This window comes from Centroberyx gerrardi, chromosome 2 (assembly GCF_048128805.1).
Source record: "Centroberyx gerrardi isolate f3 chromosome 2, fCenGer3.hap1.cur.20231027, whole genome shotgun sequence".
NCBI classification, from domain to species: domain Eukaryota; kingdom Metazoa; phylum Chordata; class Actinopteri; order Beryciformes; family Berycidae; genus Centroberyx; species Centroberyx gerrardi.
The window spans coordinates 27,230,905-27,250,338 of record NC_135998.1 but is presented as its reverse complement, the minus strand read 5'-3'; the positions used below and the strand labels follow the sequence as shown (position 1 = coordinate 27,250,338).

General features: G+C 43.0%; 2 protein-coding genes across 2 annotated transcripts; both read left to right on the top strand.

Annotated features, from left to right (window-relative positions):
- Positions 1 to 1,395: 1,395 nt before the first annotated feature.
- Positions 1,396 to 8,368, top strand: ccdc62 (coiled-coil domain containing 62). Its single transcript, XM_071899131.2, has 13 exons — positions 1,396 to 1,933; positions 2,149 to 2,189; positions 2,285 to 2,428; positions 2,845 to 3,037; positions 3,179 to 3,345; positions 4,167 to 4,268; positions 4,445 to 4,616; positions 4,813 to 4,914; positions 5,302 to 5,390; positions 5,857 to 5,957; positions 7,568 to 7,727; positions 7,862 to 8,086; positions 8,240 to 8,368. Exons 1-13 carry the CDS (start codon positions 1,846 to 1,848, stop codon positions 8,315 to 8,317), a joined length of 1,662 nt encoding a protein of 553 aa, XP_071755232.2. The 5' UTR covers positions 1,396 to 1,845; the 3' UTR covers positions 8,318 to 8,368.
- Positions 8,343 to 18,642, top strand: hip1ra (huntingtin interacting protein 1 related a). The gene is made up of 33 exons (XM_071898359.2): positions 8,343 to 9,289; positions 9,760 to 9,823; positions 10,137 to 10,279; positions 10,942 to 10,998; positions 11,133 to 11,213; positions 11,320 to 11,396; positions 11,508 to 11,569; positions 11,723 to 11,863; positions 11,951 to 12,008; positions 12,090 to 12,165; positions 12,276 to 12,413; positions 12,519 to 12,641; positions 12,722 to 12,905; positions 13,004 to 13,092; positions 13,237 to 13,353; positions 13,500 to 13,601; positions 13,713 to 13,907; positions 14,100 to 14,210; positions 14,308 to 14,502; positions 14,589 to 14,736; positions 14,846 to 14,932; positions 15,042 to 15,149; positions 15,281 to 15,417; positions 15,530 to 15,640; positions 15,786 to 15,844; positions 15,934 to 15,964; positions 16,057 to 16,119; positions 16,507 to 16,607; positions 16,773 to 16,878; positions 16,985 to 17,108; positions 17,212 to 17,273; positions 17,407 to 18,201; positions 18,321 to 18,642. Exons 1-33 carry the CDS (start codon positions 9,209 to 9,211, stop codon positions 18,354 to 18,356), a joined length of 4,062 nt encoding a protein of 1,353 aa, XP_071754460.2. The 5' UTR covers positions 8,343 to 9,208; the 3' UTR covers positions 18,357 to 18,642.
- The last annotated feature ends 792 nt before the right edge of the window (positions 18,643 to 19,434 follow it).

The window sequence follows — 19,434 nt, the reverse complement described above, 5'->3', positions numbered from 1 at the left end:
AATAGATTTATTAAAGCTACCCTATATATACAATTTTATTTTCTTTATATTGTCATGCTTTTACCTTGGAATAGTATTGAACCGTGCCTTGTGCCCAAGGATAACATATTGCATTGTGTTGATTACATGTCTAATTGTTGTTCTGTCTCTGTGGGTGGGGCTACAGCTATATAAGGCTGCCATTGAAGCTCCTCTTGGCAGAAAGCTGCTAGAACCTAGGTGGCTGCAGAGCTACAGCCCCAGCTAAATGGGCGTAGTGTAGTTTTGTGCCAAGCTTGTTTTTACGTGCCTAACATGTTAATGGAGAGCACTACAATGTTCTATAACTTTATAGTTACTGACTCTTCATCTATAGTGATTAGCACTGTCAGTAGGCTGCAGTGTTGCACTACTTCTCCCTTTAGTTAGTTTCTCCTCAGTAAACCCATGACAGGAGTTTGGCTCAGTAGGTAAAGCATCAGCCTCTCATGGATTGTGGGTTCAAATCCAAGTTTAAGCTTAAATCAAGTCATAAATTGCCAAAAACAAGGGGCAGATTCTGCAATGGAGATCTTGGACATTGCAAAAATCTTCACCAATGTGATTACAATGACAAACTTGACAGAGGTCACTGGCCAACACAAAATAAGCCATAATAGACTGTGTCTATTATTAAAAACTGTCATGCGTCTCTCCTAGGATCCTGCAGGACACAATAGGGCCTACAGGACTTTTTTGTAAGAGAGGTGAGTCAGGCTCAATCCCTCCTCCTTTTGTCTAGCTTCTTTAGTCATTCAGAACTGGATGTAATGACACTGGTGTTGATCAAAATGTTCCCAAGAATGTGGACATATTTTAAACTAACTTTGGCAAGCAGCAGCATGGGTTGAGTGTTTGACAAGGAGGCAGGAGACAATTCAGCAATATGAAAGGCAATTGTTCATAGCACTGTAATGTAAAAACATCATAAGTGCAGTGAATAAAAGGGTGACAATCATCATATGTATGAATGAAAACATTTTTATTTGCTCAATTGCTGGAAGGATGTCAGTAAAATGTGTATGTACTCATATATTATATTATATTATATTATATTATATTATATTATATTATATTATAGTTTTCTTTAAGTGACTACAGAGGTGCCGCTTTTTGGAATTCATTTTAATATATATTTCAGATGTATGTCCTACTCTTATTTCTGCTGACTTGGACTACCCCCGGTCCTACAATCTGGGCTGAGTATTTCAAGGTTGAGCCAAAATGTACGGAAGTGAGAACATGTGGAATTCTTGAACACAGTGGTTACCATGGATTGTTTTGGGACGAGGAGTTCTAGTTACGCTCGTTATTTCTCTTTTTGCTCTGTTTCTTTGAGATTTCAATAAGAATATTTTGAAAAAGCATTGTGCGACCCCAAAGCTGGTCCTCAAATCTCCAATACTATCCTGGTGACGTAATCGACTTGTCCCTATCCATAATATTTTCCCTGCTTCACTAATTTGAACGTTAAAAAGTCAAACTATCCAGTTACTGGCTGTTTGAAACTTCGAGAGAACTTAGTTAACGATATTCAATGTTTATGCACTGTTATGCCATGGTTTGTTAGTTCGGCTATTTACTGCTAAATTACGTTAGCAAACACTAGTCTAACTATTAGTTGGAAAGATAGGCTACTTAACGTTAGCTTTGTTTGCTAACTGACTGGCATGCCCACTTGTTAAACGTTAGTCAAAGATGCCCACTAGCCCAACAGTGATGAAAGTAACTTAACCCAGAAGTTTATTATCAAGCCGGAGCTTGCTAGCGACATACCAACGTAAATTGTAGGAGTTGGAGTTATATAATCGATATGAGTGACTTCTGATGGACGAAGGGAGAAGAGCATGCCGTTCAAATGGAAGAAAGTCATCCGCCTGTTCAACATGGTCATCTGGTAAACACATAACACTAGGTTAGCAAAGTGTGGAGATGATTAACTTAGGTCTGTAGCAACTGTCCTTTTTGATATACCTAGGTAGATAATCAATAAATTATATGATAAAATAAATTCTCTAGCAGGTAGTAACTAAAATTTAGACCTGGCAATAGGCCTAAAGTTTCATGTTTTTTGGTACACCTACCAGACACAGAGCTTAATGGTAAACAAATCCTCTGATATTGTTTTAGGTACTTCAGCTGAACCCAGGCACAGTACTCCAGTGAAAAAGGTTAGTGACTGTAGCACTGTAAATGCCTAATACTATAAACGCTTCATAGTCATGCATTCATAATGTCTTATGATATGAATAATGCAACTTTTCAGGAAAATGGTGGAGCTCCTCTGGATGCCAACCAAGTTTTCTTCCCATCTAACAGTGAAATGGACAGGATGGCAAGACAGTTGGCCAGAAGTACCCAACCCATCCCCACAGACTCCCCCTGCTCCCCTCTCTTACAGGACAGTCAGGTGAGATATATACTCTCTTTGGTTCTCTCATTACACAGCACATAACCTTAATTACATACAGTAGCTTTATTTAAGGAGGGCAGCTTTAGTACTCATCCCTTAAGTGCCAAATTGTCCTCAGTAGTTAGAACATGAACATGGTCTCCAAGATTAAAAAAAATAAATAAATAAAAATCAGTCCATCTCTGTATTAATTACTGGAAAAAAAAAATACAATGATGTCACGCAGCAAAATCAAATTGTTATACAGAAATTGCGTTTTGGCTAGGTAATATGAAATATCATTAAATCCATATAAATTGCTACCACCATAAATGGGTTATATTCTTTTCTCTTTTAGTTGATCTTTGTGAATTTGTGTGTGCGCTTTTCTTTGTGGCCAAATTGTCTTTTTCACCTTGGGTGTGTTTGAAAAGCTTTCAGTGAGTGATATGGAGGGTGCCACCATCCAGAGGCAGAGGAGGGAGCTGCAGCTGCTGATTGCTGAGTTGAAGGACAGGGACAGAGAGCTCAACACCATGGCTGCTTTCCACCACAGGCAGCTCCGGGCCTGGGAGCAAGACCGCCAGAAAGTGCTTACCTTGGAGCAGAGGTGTGCCCGTTTGGATGGTGAGGAGGCAGAGGCCACTAGGCTATTGATACTACAGTGAAGGCTTTGTTAAAAAAAAAATGCAGGCAATCATGTAATTTCCTGTCAAATCATACAATCGTACAGAACATCTTTTTTTTATGTTTTTGTTATTTGCATAGACGAGCTGCAGAAGCGTAATGAGGTGATCAGAGTCTTGACTAAACGTGTCTGGATGGTGGAAACCAGGGAGAAGGAGGTCCAAAAGGAGCTTGGTGTAACCCAGCAGCAGCTTCATAAGCTTGGTCAGAAACAGCAGCACATCAGCCAAAAATGTCAAGACTTTGAGGTACTGGTGCAACATTAACACACATTTACACTTTATTAACCAAATACCTTGTTTACCTCATGTGCAGTAGTAAGATGAATACAGAAGAACCAGGACAACTCACCAAGGATAATCCCAGTGTTTTTGATATATGGCTTTTGCCTTGATAGCAGTTAGTCTTTTTCCATTATTGAGATATTTGGTAGAAATTTTGCATTGGATCATCACCTCCACAGGCTCCTAGTGTATCTGAAAATGTACCTTAAACATCTCAATAACTGTCTGGGTTCCCACACATCTTGGAAAATTTGAAGAATAGTTTGCAGCCATGAGAAAGATGTAGACAATGAGAAAATTATTTTCATGTAATTTTTGTGATGGTCCTCAAAAGTCAGGGAGCTATAGAGTCGTCTCTCAGAAGTCACCAGAAATAATTTCCCCAGACCTCCTTCGTACGAATGGCATCACCAAATTTTGGCACTGTCATTTTGAATTAATTTAAGATGTAAAACTATATTAAGTGCTGCTACATTGCACAATGACAGTTTGATCAACAACACCCTGAAAATGTCATTGAACATTACATCCTAAAAAGTGTAGTAATCCTTACTGTAATTTTAGCAAAGGAATCAGCTCTTCATCAGAGGCTTCATTTTTCTACCTTTAATTTCTTTAATACTTGGTTATAATGAAAGGCTCACTGCTGTGGTTTTTGGCACACAAAAATATGTTTAATTTTACGCTAAATTTGTTAGCCTTATTACATAGAAAATACAAAAAAAAAATCTGGTAAAGCAGGAATTTTTAAGTCAAGCATCTTGGTTACTGTTGCTGTCCCTTAGGAGAAGAATCAGAGCCTCAACTCGACAGTCACGGCTCTGTCCTCTCAAGTCGGCTCTCTGCAGGTCAGGGAGGAGGAACTGAGTGCCATGCTCAAACTCAAGGTACACTTTTACAAGTTCAAGTTATTTCTTGGTAATAACCGTAATATATTTTGTAAAATATGTTTATATGATAGCCTTATATCTATGTCGGTTACTGGTAGGAACGGCATTGCGCGCTGTATATCTGTGTACAGTTGTGTGACATAATGGGCCAATGTGATTGTTTTCCCCATCAGGACAAAGATGTGACTGAGGCCAACGCTCATATTGTCGACCTCACAGGACGCCAACGAGACCTGGAGACGTCACTGAAGGAGAGTAGCTCACGGGAAAGCAGGCTCCTGAGAGAGCTGGAGGAAAATAAACGCCGTTACAGGGAGGCCAGGCACGAGAACACGCATCTTAAAGGTACATGCCAGGGTTAAGTGTTAAGTTTCATTAACGACTCCAGAGGACCTGTTTTATTCAATCATGTTATAGTCCCCTCGCTGATTTATTTTTCAGTAGTTCTCAATTTGAATATGGAATAAATAGACCCACAACATGCAGAGTTAACTAAAGAAGCAGGATGTAGGAGATTTACTATATCCTGTCCTGGTTATAGAGGAGCTGCAGCAGCAGGTAACACAAAGCAGCGCCCAGAGAGAGGAGATCATCCGTCTCAAACAGGAGCACCAGCTGCTGTGCAGGGATCTGGTCTTGTCAGGTACACCACACACTGCTGCAAGTCAACACAACCTATTATTTTAAGCATTTACCAGTGATTGCAAACATAAAATGTAATTTACCCAGATAAAGCAGTCCAGCATTACCATTGTTTATGGACGCAACTAAAGTGAAATTGAGACAACATTCAGTTCAGCAGGAGTATGTGGAGATAATGACCGTGGTGTTCTGGGTATTCTGGGTATACAGTATATTCCCATTTCATTTCTTTAGGCTCCTTCTCTGGAGTTTGATCTATGCAATAACAGCTGGTTTAAGATACTGTTTCAACCAGCCTGTTAGGGCATTGCTCCTGTTAACAAGAAAAGCCAGTCCTACCTCACTTTGACACTGGGGAGTAATCATAACATTTGATTTTTCCTACCAGGGGAGGGAGACAGCTGGAAAGATGAGCTGCTGGCACTGGCTGGCTCCAAACAGGAACGCACGCAGTCTGAGCTCCACTGTCTGCGTCAGGTATATTTATATATATTGGGTAAAAACCAACTCTTATCCAATAGTCGGTTTTCCCCGGTTTTACTACTGTGACATTGCTGCAAAACAAAGAACAACCAAGAACAATGACACATCAGCATAATTTAATAATAAAACGCCTCTCCAGATGTTATATCACAGGCTAGGGTTTACTTCTTTCCTCATTCCTCCTCCTCACAGTGTTACTGACGTCAGAGGTGCCATTCTGGTTTCACAGCATACCTTAGGGTGTTCTTGCAGTTTGTTCACCTTGGCTGTGTCGCTCTGGGTCACTAATGTCCAATACTTGTTTAGACTGCACAGTAATGACAAGAAATAATATTGCCCAGCACCAAATTTTTGGAACATTTTGGAAAATTCTGTGTTTATTTATTTAAAGTTAATGGTTTTGGATAGTTTGATGTGTCTCAGATATTCTGAAATGTAAAATAATGCTGTATGTGTGCAGGTGTGCGAGAATCAGCAGAATGACCTTCAGCTGTTGCAGCTGAACCTAGAGAGCGCCCGCGAATCCCTGAGGGAGAAGACCAGTCCGGGATCACATGGCAGGTGAATAGTGAACAAGGAAGACGTGGCTGTAAAGAGTGAATGCACAGTGAAGAGCATGCGTTTTTTTTAACTTGATTATTCTGTTCTTGTGGCTGCAGAGAAGCCACTATGTTGGAGTCAGTGAGCAGTCTGGGGACAGATAGAGAGGACCAGTGTCAGTGCAGCCAGGTTATGAGGTCAGAGCCCCAACTAAATGCCCCAAATCCCCTGGTTGCCATGCCAATAACGGAGAAACATGAACCAGATGAGAGAGAGGAGTATATATCTGGACTATCTGACTACACCATGGCACCTTCTGAACTCACCTTGGACCCCACTACAACATAGACTCACTCCCTTGGTCAGACTAGTGAAGGCCTACATGCACTGCCAGCATCAAGAGAAAACCACAGCACATCAAGCTTTTATGCACCCACTCCCCATATAATAGGGTTGTTCAATTGGCAGGCCAAATTAAGTAATTTCAAAGCAACTAATAAAAAAAAAAAAAGGATTTATCCCATAAAAATGTGTGTGCTTTGTGTAATTTTCAACAACAGAATAAGTTGTTCCTGTTTGTCCCAGCCTTTCGGTGCAAACAGCTGATGGGAGGAAGTATTCACAACCTACAGTCAACACAGACAAACTGTGGCAAGCTCTGTGTTCGCCCACTTTCTCTTGTCGCTGGGTAGCTAGCTTTCAGACCAAACCAGACTGGTCACCAAAATGTTGCTCTCTGCTCAAACAAATAAATCGACTATGAAAACAGGCAATTTAACAGTGAGTGGACAGAGAAGTATTTGTGCTTGTTGGCACAAAGCCAGCGTGTTTACTGTGCAGTGAGAGCATCTCTGTGACAAAAGAGTATAACTTGAGTCACTTTTCAGGGTCTCAGGGTCAGGCAGAGAGACGAGAACTGCAGGAGACAGAGACTGTCGAAGAGGACTCCTCGAGTTACAAAATGTTGATAATGGCCATCCCTCCATTCATCAGGAAACATCAGGGCAAGCAGTGAAGTCACAGGATACAGAAACTGTGTTAGTGGCTAGCTATGAGAAAGATAGTGTAAGCACAGAAAAGACAAGGCCATCCGCTTTTGAGACGGCTTGAGCAGAAGTAAACAGATGGGTAATATTTGTGGGCAGAACAGTGTCACTGACACAACTAGTTGTGCACAGAATGATGTGTGGAACAGACAGGACCCAGCTCTTTTACACTTAGCTGTGACTCGCTGTCTTACTGACACAACCAGTTATAATAGCAGCAGTGCAGTGCAGGGCAGACGTGACCCAGTGTGCTGGTGGGGCTGAAAACCAGAGAGAGGCTGAGCGCAGGAGCATGGATGGCTGTGTTTAATGGAAGTCTAGAGGCCAAAGCCTCCGCCATACTGTTACTAGATATAAATCACAGAGCTCAGCAGGATCCCAGCTACACCTGATAGGAAAAGACATACTGTAGCTAAGACCACTAACAATGCCATACTAACACTTGAATGTATAACTTAGTACACCTTCATACTACACATATTAAATGGACTGAGTGTCAATAGAATGAAACGCCAAGATTTTAATCTAGTTGCATCTACAAGTGCATAAAATATATGTGAGATATTTTCTCTGTTTGTCTCCTAGCCAGGATGATTTAAAATGTGGGTGCCTGGACAGCCTGTCGCCTTTCTCACTCAGGGTGAGGAATTGTGGGACTGTAAGCGACATTGCCTCTCTGCCAGCGGCCAGTCTGCAAGGCACAACCAGTGGCGACCTGGGACTCTTCTCAGCTGCCTTCAAGGATGTAAGAGACTCTTAAAGAATAGATTACTGACAAGTTATAGATTGTCAAATGCTTCTTTTCTGATTACATCCAGAATTCATATTTTTTACAGTTCACAAACTGTTGCTGAGAGCCTTCTTCCCCTCTCTTGTCAGGGTGACCGTCCCGTCTCCGCTTGTTCTCTGCAGCGGCTGTTGGATGAGTCCAGGCAGGTGGTGGCCAGTTTGGAGCACGCCACGCTGAGACCCTTCAGCTGCTTGCAGGACAGCGACACTGCCGTCCGCCTCAACAGAAGCCAGGACAGCGGGGCCGCTGAGCCCCTTCACTGCCACACCTGCCAGGCCTCGCCCCACCACCACCACACTCCCTCGACACACAAGGTAGACTCTCATCATGCTCTGTCTCTCAACCCTTTTCCTTTTCTTTCACCATTTGCATTCAAGGGGTGTGGCGACAAGGGTGTGAAATGTTATGTTTAAAGTGTCCCTCCCTTCACAGACACAGATGTAACTGCTTTATTTTTTTCCCACCAGGTCAGTGAAACTCCACCCAAAGCCCAATGCCCCGACACAGCACCAGTGAGCCATGCAGACAGCTTCACATTGACTTGAAGACACATTTTTGAAGAGAGAATTCCTGACTTCAGTATTTACCAATGTGACTGTTTAGCATTGGAGTCTGTGTTCATGTTGGTATTACTACAGTATAACACAAAAAATGAACTTCTAGTTTCAGTCAGACACTGAATCCTTCATAGCCAATGGTTGAATTCTACCGTCTTCTCAGGAAAAGGACTTTTAATATGTAATATCACTCAGACTGTCATGAGGTGTTGAATATTTTTTTACTCAGAAGATCATTTAACTTGGTGCCAGTTGCTTACTATATGGACTGTATGTTGTTTGTCAGTGCACCAGAGATGGACTTTTTTTTTTTAATCCTGCCCAAGAGCTTTAAAGGACACTTTGTCAAGAGTGGCTGAGATGTGAAACCAGTCCTACCGGGCTGTTGAGTGGCGTGTCCTATTGTCATTCCAGTTTCACTGCCTTGCCTGATGACTCAGAAAATCGTGATTGATGTTGAAGTTTGTACTGCTTGTAACCTGGTAATCATCTAAATACTTTTTTTTTTATATATATAAAATATTTATGTACAAAACCACAGATCAAGTGTATTTTATCGTCAGACCATCGCAGACATTTGCGGAGTTATTTCCCAGTAGTTGGCAAGAGGTTGGTGCGCTTTTACTTACAGGAGAAACTGCGCTGTCCCAGTTATTTTGCTACTGTTAGATGTAACAGTTCGATTTATTAACGGCATACGACGAGGGAAAAGTGAATTAAAGAGGAAACCAGTTTGGAGACATGCGCACGGCGCGCCTGATGCACCTATCTTTTTAAAGAGGCGACGGCGCAGACAGGTAAACTCGGCCGGAGAACCGGACTGGGAGCGCTCTGGATCCACACATCGGACGTTCAATTTGAGTGGATTATAACTGCAACATGAGTAAAGCGAAGACCAAAAGTGATAATAAGACTGAAAAGGCTTTGGCTGCGGAGAAAGAGCAGTTTGGCAAACAGCAGGTAAGACATTTAGTCTGTTTTGGGAAAAGGTTGAGGGATGATGCCATGGCAAAAGTTTTTTTTTTTTTTTTTTTTGTTTACTGGTAGGTTACTCTAGAAAAAAAAATCGGCTCACTGATGCCTCGTTTGAAGGCAAATTTGATATAGGATTAGAATTGATGTACAGGCGTTACCAAAATGTCTCTTGTGAAGTGATAACCAGTAAAAGAAGAGCAAGAGAAATGTGTGTTAATTTTGAGCATGTTGTAAATGAGTTCTGTGTGACTTATATGAGTTTAAACTTTAAAAAATGAAGTTCCAACATTTTTGCTTCCTTTTAAATATGTCCTCCTGGCTGAGTTTCAACCTTTTTTTTTAAATCTAGTATGTGTCTCTATGGCCAAGCAGCAGAATAATATCGACTTCCTCATTCAGCTGTTTTAAGATGTACCTCAAGATAAATGTGATGGCTGTCCTCTCATTTCTTTCAGCTCCATAGCATCAGCAAAACCGTCACCTCCAGTGAAACTCCGCTGAAAGAGAAATATGTACGCAGTATCCTTTTTACCTATTGATTACCCCGTGGCTTGGGATAATGCAGCTTGGAGTATGACTTAGTAACAGATGAGTTTAAAAACCCAAAACATCTGATTTAAAAAAAAATGATCACATGGGTTATTTCACCGCTCTTAACAGATGGTTGCATACTATTTGATTATTTTTTTTCCCCACAAAGTATTTATGCAAACTTTACAGTGATCCCCATTTGTGGCCTACTGTGCCCTGCCATGGGTCTGTTGGGTGTGTCTGCGTCTGCATGTGGTGTTTTAGTATTTTGGTCTCTTGAGTTTCCTTCACCACTGTGACGATATCATCATGGGGACACATAAGGAGGGTGGAGCCACCACCTTCTGGTCCTACATCCTGAACCTGCCTCTGTCCAGCAACTCCATGGTCAGCTGGAAGTTCTGCAACCTGCTGCACAAATTGCTAAGGGACGGACACCCGAATGTAAGTTCAACTTCTACACTGATGTGAAGTGAATATTGGTATCCCCTCCATCTTCTCCATCTTCTTCTTTGTCTCTTCTGTTTTTCCTTTTCATTGCGCTCTCCCACCCCCTTCCACTCGTGGTGTTGATGTCCCTGTGTTGAGGAAGAAATGGAAAAGTACCTTTAAGCAACAAATCTACATGCTCACTTAATGTAACCTTTGACCCATATTTACAGCTGAAGTGCCTGAATCTGCTTCACCATTATAAGATGAAACTCTAAAGTAACATCTGGTGTGTTTCTCACAGAACTGTGAGCCTGGAGTGTGCAAATGCCGAAATCTCAGATAAGTTATTTTGTGAAGGCCACAAAATAACTTGTTGTCTTCTAGAAGAAGGGGGTCACCTTATTACTCATTAAAGTGCTAGAACTATAATTATCATTGGCTGTTCAGTCTTGTTCATATGACCTTATACTTTTTGACCAATAGCTTTATTATATTCTATCTGTATTAACATAATCATGAATATTCAACACTATAAAACTCTGTGTAATCATCCAGATTTTGAGTTCCTTGGCTCCCTACCTACAGATTGAATAAACTTGTCAAACTGCCACTCTCGCGTCTTCTTCCACACCTGCATCATCTAAAGCTCCTTGTCCCGTGTGTCTGATCTGCAGGCTGTTAGAGATTCCAACAGATACTGCCGCAATGTCAAAGATATGGGCATTCTCTGGGTGAGTAATATGATGAGAAATGCACTCAAAATACTCAATACTTGAGACAAAAGTACAATAATTTCCCACCAATCTTCCTACATTTATGTGACATCTAAGTGTGAGTGAATGACCGCTAGTATGTGTCTTCCCAGGGAAACCTGCATGATCGATACGGTCACATCGTCGCCTTGTCTGCTAAATTCCTCTGCCTCAAAATGGAATTTCACGCTAAGGTGAGATTGTTTAAATTGTTCTTTACTGTGATATAGGACGACCTCTACAATGTTAGTGATGTTAGGACATTATTAGGCAATGATAAATAAACGTTCTCTTCCACAGCACAAGACAATCCCAGGTAACCTGGAGGCCAGCGATGAGACTGTGGAGAGAGAGGCCGGAAGTGACATGAACAAAGTGTAAGTTTCTACTTCTTACCCACAATCATGCACTCTTGCTGTTGAGCAACTACTACTGTTAAACATTACATTTGTGGATTAATGCATGAACCTCGTTTCAACATATTGCAGGTTAGATATGACGCAGGAACTGTTGGATTACATGGACGCCGGCCTGAAGATGGCTGAGACAGGTTAGTCCATCAGCTGGTGTCTCTCTTTGCACTGTTCAGGTTTCATTGTTGTTAATCCTTACCATAGACATCTCCTAATTATTGGTAATAATCTGTATGTGAGTAATGTTGATCTACCGCTTTTAATTTGTCTTTGTTTGTTCTTGCTTAAAGTGCTGCGTCAGCTGGACACCAACGGCGCCAAATCTACTACTCCAGCTGGACAGTGCCGCCTGGCGCCTCTGATACCCCTCATACTGGACTGCAGCTTTCTCTATCACTTCTCTGTCAAATTGATGTTCAAACTTCACAGCCGTGAGTCATACACACACACACACACATACACACATGCAAGTTTGTCTTAAATCAAACCCTATATCAATCATATCCTTTGTTTTGTAGGTATTTCAGCAGATGCTCTTCTTGGACATCGGGAGCGGTTCCGTGATCTGTTCACCAGGTACGTTATCATTTATCAAACACAGACTCTTATGTCCCTCATGGATCAGAGAGCTATTAGTGACAACTGTCTGTTCTTCAGTCTCACACAGTTCTTTGACCGAGCCAGAGAAACGGAGTTCTTTAAAACTGTCATCCTGATCCCGGACCTACCAGATGTAAGTAATCGGTTGTGTGTTTCCACAAGTACATACACGTCTGTGTTGTATGCGCGTGCGTGTGTATTCCCATTGTGCATAACTGCATTTTGTTTGTCGAATACCCTCAGTCTCCTCCAAACTTCCTCCGTGCCGCTGCCCTGGCCGAGTATAAGAAGCCGGTGGTAGTTATGCCCAACGAGGAGCATTATGAGGAAGAGGAGGTGGAGCCACAGCCAGAGCACAGGGAAGCCCCACAGATGCCACAGGTACTGTAAGACCTAAATCAATAGACAAATCACTTTTCATATGTGCTGTTAGTGTTTTCCACTTCTTTGTCTGGCATCATGGAAAATGTTTTTGTGTTGTGGCAGTACTACCTGCTCAGCCAAATGGGAGTACCAGATGTTGGGGTGGAGCAGAGGGAGACGGAGACCGACAGTCTGAGGAGGGAGCTGGAGGTGCTCAAACCAGAGCTGCACCTCATCAAGACTGAGGTAAGTCTGGGTTTGTGTGTGTGTGTATTATATACCATCGTGTGAAACATTGATAACTCCCCTGTTCCACCTAATCGCAGGCTCAGAGGTGTGTGACCGAGTTGAAGTCTCAAGTGAACCGTCTCGATGCGGAGCTGGAGGAGCAGCGCACTCACAAGCAGATGGCTTTGGTGGACAATGAACACCTGCGGATGGAAGTACAGGCTTTACGGTGTGCCACTGTTGCCAATGCAGGGGCGCAGGTTGGATACAAGGAGGCAGATAGTGAGTGCACACTTTTGCTTGTGTATGAAATAGGGATCCCAAGGTAGTCGAGCTATATTATTTCAGTGTTTCTTATTTATCTTCTCTTCTCAACACAGGTAGAGCTCAGGCAGCAGAGCTTCGTTTTTCTCAACTCAAAGAGAGACACGCGGAGCTGGTTACCAGTCATGCTGACCTAATGAAGAAGGTGCAGTTCGCCCGTATCGTAAATATGTGTCTGGCTGTCCATACATGTGCCTGTTCATCTGTTGCTTCTTGCTCACTGTCTGATAAGGCGTTTGTTACTTACTCTGAATTGTGGATTTGTTGTTGTTTGTGTTTACGTGTGCAGAATGCAGACACGGTGAAGATTCTCACCAATTCAAAACAAGACCAAGATGATCTGCTGAGGGCCAGACAGCAGCTAGCTAACGAGCTGGACCATCTCAGACAGGAGAACAGAATCAAGGTGGGGACTCCTTAATACTTATCCTCCTCCTTAATCCTTAGTACAACTAATAAAGAACAACTCCTTTCAACCTTACATCAACCTTTTAACCATAATCTGATGAAAACTATCCTGAATATTGACTAGATGTCTCCTCTCCTGATTAGATGGATCAGCGGCAGCAGGAGGTGGACCAGCTAAACAGACAGTTACTGGAGCAAAGAGCAGAACTGGCTCACATTCACAATGCTCTGGGAAATAAAGAGATGGTAAGACTGATGGAAATAGGGATGTAAAACTTAAAATACACACACACTTTTTTTAACGAGTAAATCTGTCTCATTCAATTGCCACGTTTACCTTTCTTTCGTCGTCTTCAGGAGGGATCCCATCTGAGCAGCACCCTGGCAGGGCTGCAGGCAGAGAGGGACGTCCTGCTGCGCTCTGCCATGGAGAAGGAAGCAGAGCTTTCCTCCCTGAGACAACAGGCACAACACCAGCAGGGCTCCCTGGACCTGGAGAGGGACAGGAACAACAGAGAGCTGGAGGCCTTGAGGGCTCAGCTCCAGCAACAGGTATGAACCGACGACAGAGAATCAAACCGCTCGTAGGAAATATGCACATAAAGCCACTCTGAAGGCTCTCCTGATGGTCTGAAGGCACCCAGAACTCTTCATCTTCCAAATTCATTTAGAAAAATTCCCTCCTGCACAATAAAACTTCCACCGGACTCACATTTACTTGCATATGATGTCTGTGTTTTACAGCTTGCCATCAACGCAGAGCAGAAGTTAGAGATCGACAGACTGAGACGAGAGCTGGACCTGGCTCGAGCGGAAGTGACACGTGCAAACAGCGCCCTGCAAAGCAAAGAAATGGTAGGTTTCATTTACGTTAATTTCTGACCTTTTTTCCTTACATAGTCCACGATGCCTCTTGAGATAAACGACTGGTTATAATGCTCTATATGTCTAGGCGGGGTCCCAGCTGAGCGGTACGCTGACAGGGCTGCAGGCAGAGCGGGACGTGTTGCTGCGCTCTGTGAGGGAGCAGGAGGCGGAGCTAAACTCCCTCAGACAGCAAGCACAACACCAGCAGAGCTCCCTGGACCAGGAGAGGCAGAGGAGCAGCAGAGAACTGGGAAGCTTGCAGGCCCAACTGCAGCAACAGGTATGCATGGCTGTGTGGTGAAGCTGTTATGAATTTCATGAACATCTTCAGGTGCCGAGCTGACGAGTTTGCGCGTGTCATCGCAGGCCTGTCGTGAAGGCGAGCTGACCCAGAAGCTGCAGGAGGAGCAGTTCTGTCTGCTGCAGTGTGCAGTGGTGGAGGCTGAGGGCATCATACTGGATGCTGTGGCCAAACTGGATGACCCCATACATGTCCGCTGCACCAGCTCACCTGGTAAATCTCTCTTTTATTCATTCATTCATTCATTCATTCATTCAAGTAGGTTGTTCAGTTGTCTCACCAGCTGCTTTTCCATTCCACTTTTTCTCCCACTATCATTCAGATTACTTGGTGAACCGAGCTGAGGTCACTCTGGGCTCCATAGACAAAATGCAGCAGAGCCATTTGGTCTACCTGGGAAACATGAATGGTGTGTAATCAGTTGTGTGTTTTCAGATGAGTGTGTGTGTTTGAGCTCCAAAGAAAGCTTTTAACTGAAAGTGATTTGAGCGTATATGATCCTCTTCTATTCTTTCTAGATGCCAGTGGTTTGTTGAGAGCAGTAACGCAGTTCTCCCATCTTGCTGCTGACACTATTGTCAATGGAGCAGCAACCTCACACTCTGCTCCCACTGACCAGGCTGACCGTAAGACACACACACGCACACACACACAGACACACACACACACACACATTGATTGTCATTATGAAACACATACACTATATGCATAATACACAAACAATGAGCAGTCCATCCTGTCTCTTGGTGTGCTCTAGGTTTGAGTGACAGCTGTCGGGATTGTGCAACCCACTGTCTGCAGTTCCTGAAGGAGCTGAAGCTCCAAGCCACCCTACCGAGAGCCGACCCCTCTGCAACACGCTACACTGTTCAACGCATCCTCGCCTTGGGACAGGTTTGGGGGAAACCAGATTTTTATGTCCAGATCAAAAAGACTTCCCCAATACTTGCTCCACTACCTGTTTGACAGAACAAACTATGATGTATTCATCTTGTTTCTTGTTAAGGAGCTGCGTCCAAAAGGACAGGATGTGCCAAAGGAGGTGCTGGGACACATGGTGGATAACGAGATGATCGCTACATCTACTGCTATTGAGGAGGCTGTGCTGCGCATGGATGTAAGGACACATGCTCACACATAATGACAGATAAACCCACACACACTGCATGCACATGCACACACACACACACACACACACACACACACACAATATGGTGAAACCACCATTTCTCACCTCTGTTTCAATCTCTTCTTTTTCTCAGGAGATACTGAATCAGGCAAGGAGAGACACATCTGGCATTAAGCTGGAGGTCAACCAGAGGTAAGTAAACAATATTGTCTGAAATGTATGCTTTTTAGCTTCTTTCCTCCATTCTTTCTTCTTCTTCACTTTGTTCTTTTTCATCACAGCATCCTCGGATCCTGTTCAGACCTGATGAAGGTAAGAAGTCTCCCTGTTTTCAAATAATTTTCTGTGAGCTCAGGTTGAGATTCAGATTCACCCATAAGCTGTTCTGTATTTCTCCTCTCCAGGCCATTCACATGCTGGTGACAGCTTCTACTGACTTGCAGAAAGACATCGTGGAAGGAGGCAGGGTGAGTTGGTGTGACACAACGTCACTTAAAGTTCACAATCAAAGTTCAGGAGAGATTTGAATTTTCTACTGGTCTACTTTCCCAACAGAAGTGTACACTTTTATGCACAGCTCTCAAAAACCAATTTCCCCCCATTCTCTTCTCTTAGTTATACTAAATATGGTGCAGTGGGGATGTTTCAGCACAAACTTGATCCGTGAATGAGGGATCACCTCACTTTGCATCACAGCTGAAGATGTCACACAAGCATTGTCTTTTCTATTACGAACTCATCTCACACTTGTTCCAGTCTGCATTTATAGAATGTCAATCTAGTGAACCCGCGCTTGAACAAGGATCAGCTGTCGCAGGAAGATGCATTAAAGGATGCTCTTTTTCTCTCCCTAGGGGGCAGCATCTGTACAAGAATTTTATGCCAAAAACTCCCGCTGGACAGAGGGATTAATCTCTGCCTCTAAGGCTGTAGGATGGGGGGCCACGCAGATGCTGTAAGTAACACAAACCATCGACTCAAAATGAAAACACTGACAATTCAGAGTAAGACATTATTAGTCGTGTATTACATATTATACCTGTATTATTATTACAATGTAATGCAAAAGCACCAAAAATCAGCCTGTAATCAGACTGTATGTATATCTCTGTGCTGTCAGAGATTCGGCTGACCGGGTCGTGACTGACAGCGGTAAATACGAGGAGCTCATCGCCTGTTCGCATGAGATCGCTGCTAGCACTGCCCAGCTCGTCGCCGCCTCCAAGGTACGGACTCAAGTAAAAACGTGCTCATGTCACTTTAACTATGGTCTGATCACCCACTCATCTGGCGGCCCATTAATATTCTGCATATGTCTTATCGTGTTTCCAGGTGAAGGCTGACCGTAATAACAAGAAGCTGCACACGCTGCAGCAGGCCTCGCGGCACGTGAACGACATGGCTGCTGTAGTCGTCACCTCCACCAAACATGGCCAGCAGCAGATCACTGACCAAGGTGAGAGAGCGAGTTAAGAGGTACGCCGATGCATATCAAGGGCCTTGTAATTCGACTAAGTGCTGATTCCATGTGGTTGTTTGCTTTTGCGCTGTCTCCACAGGCGCAATGGACTTCTCTGGTATGTCTCTGATCAAGCTGAAGAAAGAGGAGATGGAGGCTCAGGTAAAGCTTTTTATGTCCCACCGTTTATCTCAGACGTCCTGTTTTGTGTATTATGTATTGCTAGCAAGTAGGTAATTGACAAAAGCAGAGGTCATGTATGTAGCAAGTGTGTTTTGCGTTCTCAAAATCCCAGGTGAAGGTGCTGGAACTGGAGAACCAGCTGGACCAGGAGCGAGTCCGCCTGGGGGAGCTCAGGAAGAGGCACTATGATCTCGGAGGCTCCGGGACCCCCGCCGAGGAGGACGAGAAGGACGGAGCCGATAGCTTCCCGCCGCCGCCGCCGCCCACTTTGCTCGACTCCACCCCAGTACCCCAGTCCTATTCACAAACACAGCCGTACCTGAACACTCAGAGCTTCACATCGAGCAATCCTTTCTTACCACCTCAAACTCAGTATTTCTCGCTGCCCCAATCTTCTACACCAACACAGACCTACTCACAGGCCCAGTCCTACACCCCTTCTCAGTCCTACACACCTTCTCAATCCAACACAACATCCCAGTCCTACACACCATCCCAGTCCTACACACCTTCTCAGTCCTACACACCTTCTCAATCCAAAACAACATCCCAGTCCTACACACCATCCCAGTCCTACACCCCTTCTCAGTCCTACACCCCTTCTCAATCCTACACCCCTTCTCAATCCTACACCCCTTCTCAGTCCTACACCCCTTCTCAGTCCTACACACCATCCCAGTCCTACGCCCCAACTCAGCCTTATACAGTGAACCAAACCCAAAATTACCTAAAACCTCAGTCCTATTCACAGTCACAACCCTCGTCACAAACATCTCCCAACCTCTCCCGATCCCACCCCGCCTCTCAGCCCCAGACAGTCCCACAGGACAATCCGGAGCTCAACAAACCAGCCACTGCAAGGAGAAACAATATCTTTGCCAAATCTGGAAACCTGCTGAAGAATGCGGTAAGTGCTGAACCCCATCTGCTAAATTAGGATATTCAGCACATATGCTTAATAGTAACAGGTTCACAGGAGTGGGTGGTATATATGTGATGTATGTCTTTTCTTTTGTTCAATTGTAGTTCAAACGAAGTGAAGCTGGAACAGGAGAATCGTGAATCCTGACTGGAAGAGAAGAATCTGACAAAATACCTTCTATTTTACTGTTGCAATCAATGAAAATATAAATATCCTTACATGTGTTTTAAAAATTGCTGATTTAATTACATTTTTATCTCTTCTGCTGTGTAATAGCCATGGGAGTTTAAAAGCAGAATATGTAATAAAATTGGTTCAATGTATTTTTGTAATCACACTTTGCCAACCTTTATTCTGTTACTAATGATTGCTGTTGTCTATGAGAACTGATTTATTAAAAATCATTATGAAATGTGTTAATCCTCATCTGAGTCAGATGATTCCAGTACTTTTTACTGATTGATCTTATTTATTCTCTGCAAGTCCTACTTTATTGTCCTTAGCATAGAGGCTCTACAATGTGTACCAAAACTGTAAAAAGTCACAATGGAATCTCCACTATCACATTATATACAGGTAATTCACATTTTAGACGGCAAGCATTAAACAGCAGTGTAGTTTTATTTATTTGGAACAAGAATACAAATCTACAGAAAAAACATATATAAAACAGCACAGGAAAATAAACAAAAAATAACCAGGGGAGGGATCCTGGCTCATTTCTGTATCGCATTTATTTTGTTATGTGATTGATTGCTGATTAGTTAGATCTAGCTAGGGTCATTCTTAAAGTCTTTTGAGACATGCTTGTGATGAAGGGCTAGGTAAATGAGCTTAGATAAAAAGTGCAGTGCTTCCAGCATATGTGCATATATGCACACAAACACTTTTAAAGATTACAAATGTTTACACAGCTTTCACAGCTTTCTTTGAGGCATCAATAGTAAGAATGTACTGCTCACATTATTTGACAAAAAACAAGAGGTTTAGTATTGGAATATATAATTCAGTTATCAATTTATAATTATATGTATGAAATCTGGCCAAAAGAATTATCAAATGTATTAAGTGGAATATGATTGAAGTTATTCAATCAGTAAAGTTTAATACCATAAGGAGAAATAATTATACACAATAGATATAAAACAGTTTCAGCTACTGAATCACAGCATGAGCATTTAGCATTAATTCCGTCCTTTAGTTTTATTAAACAGTAAT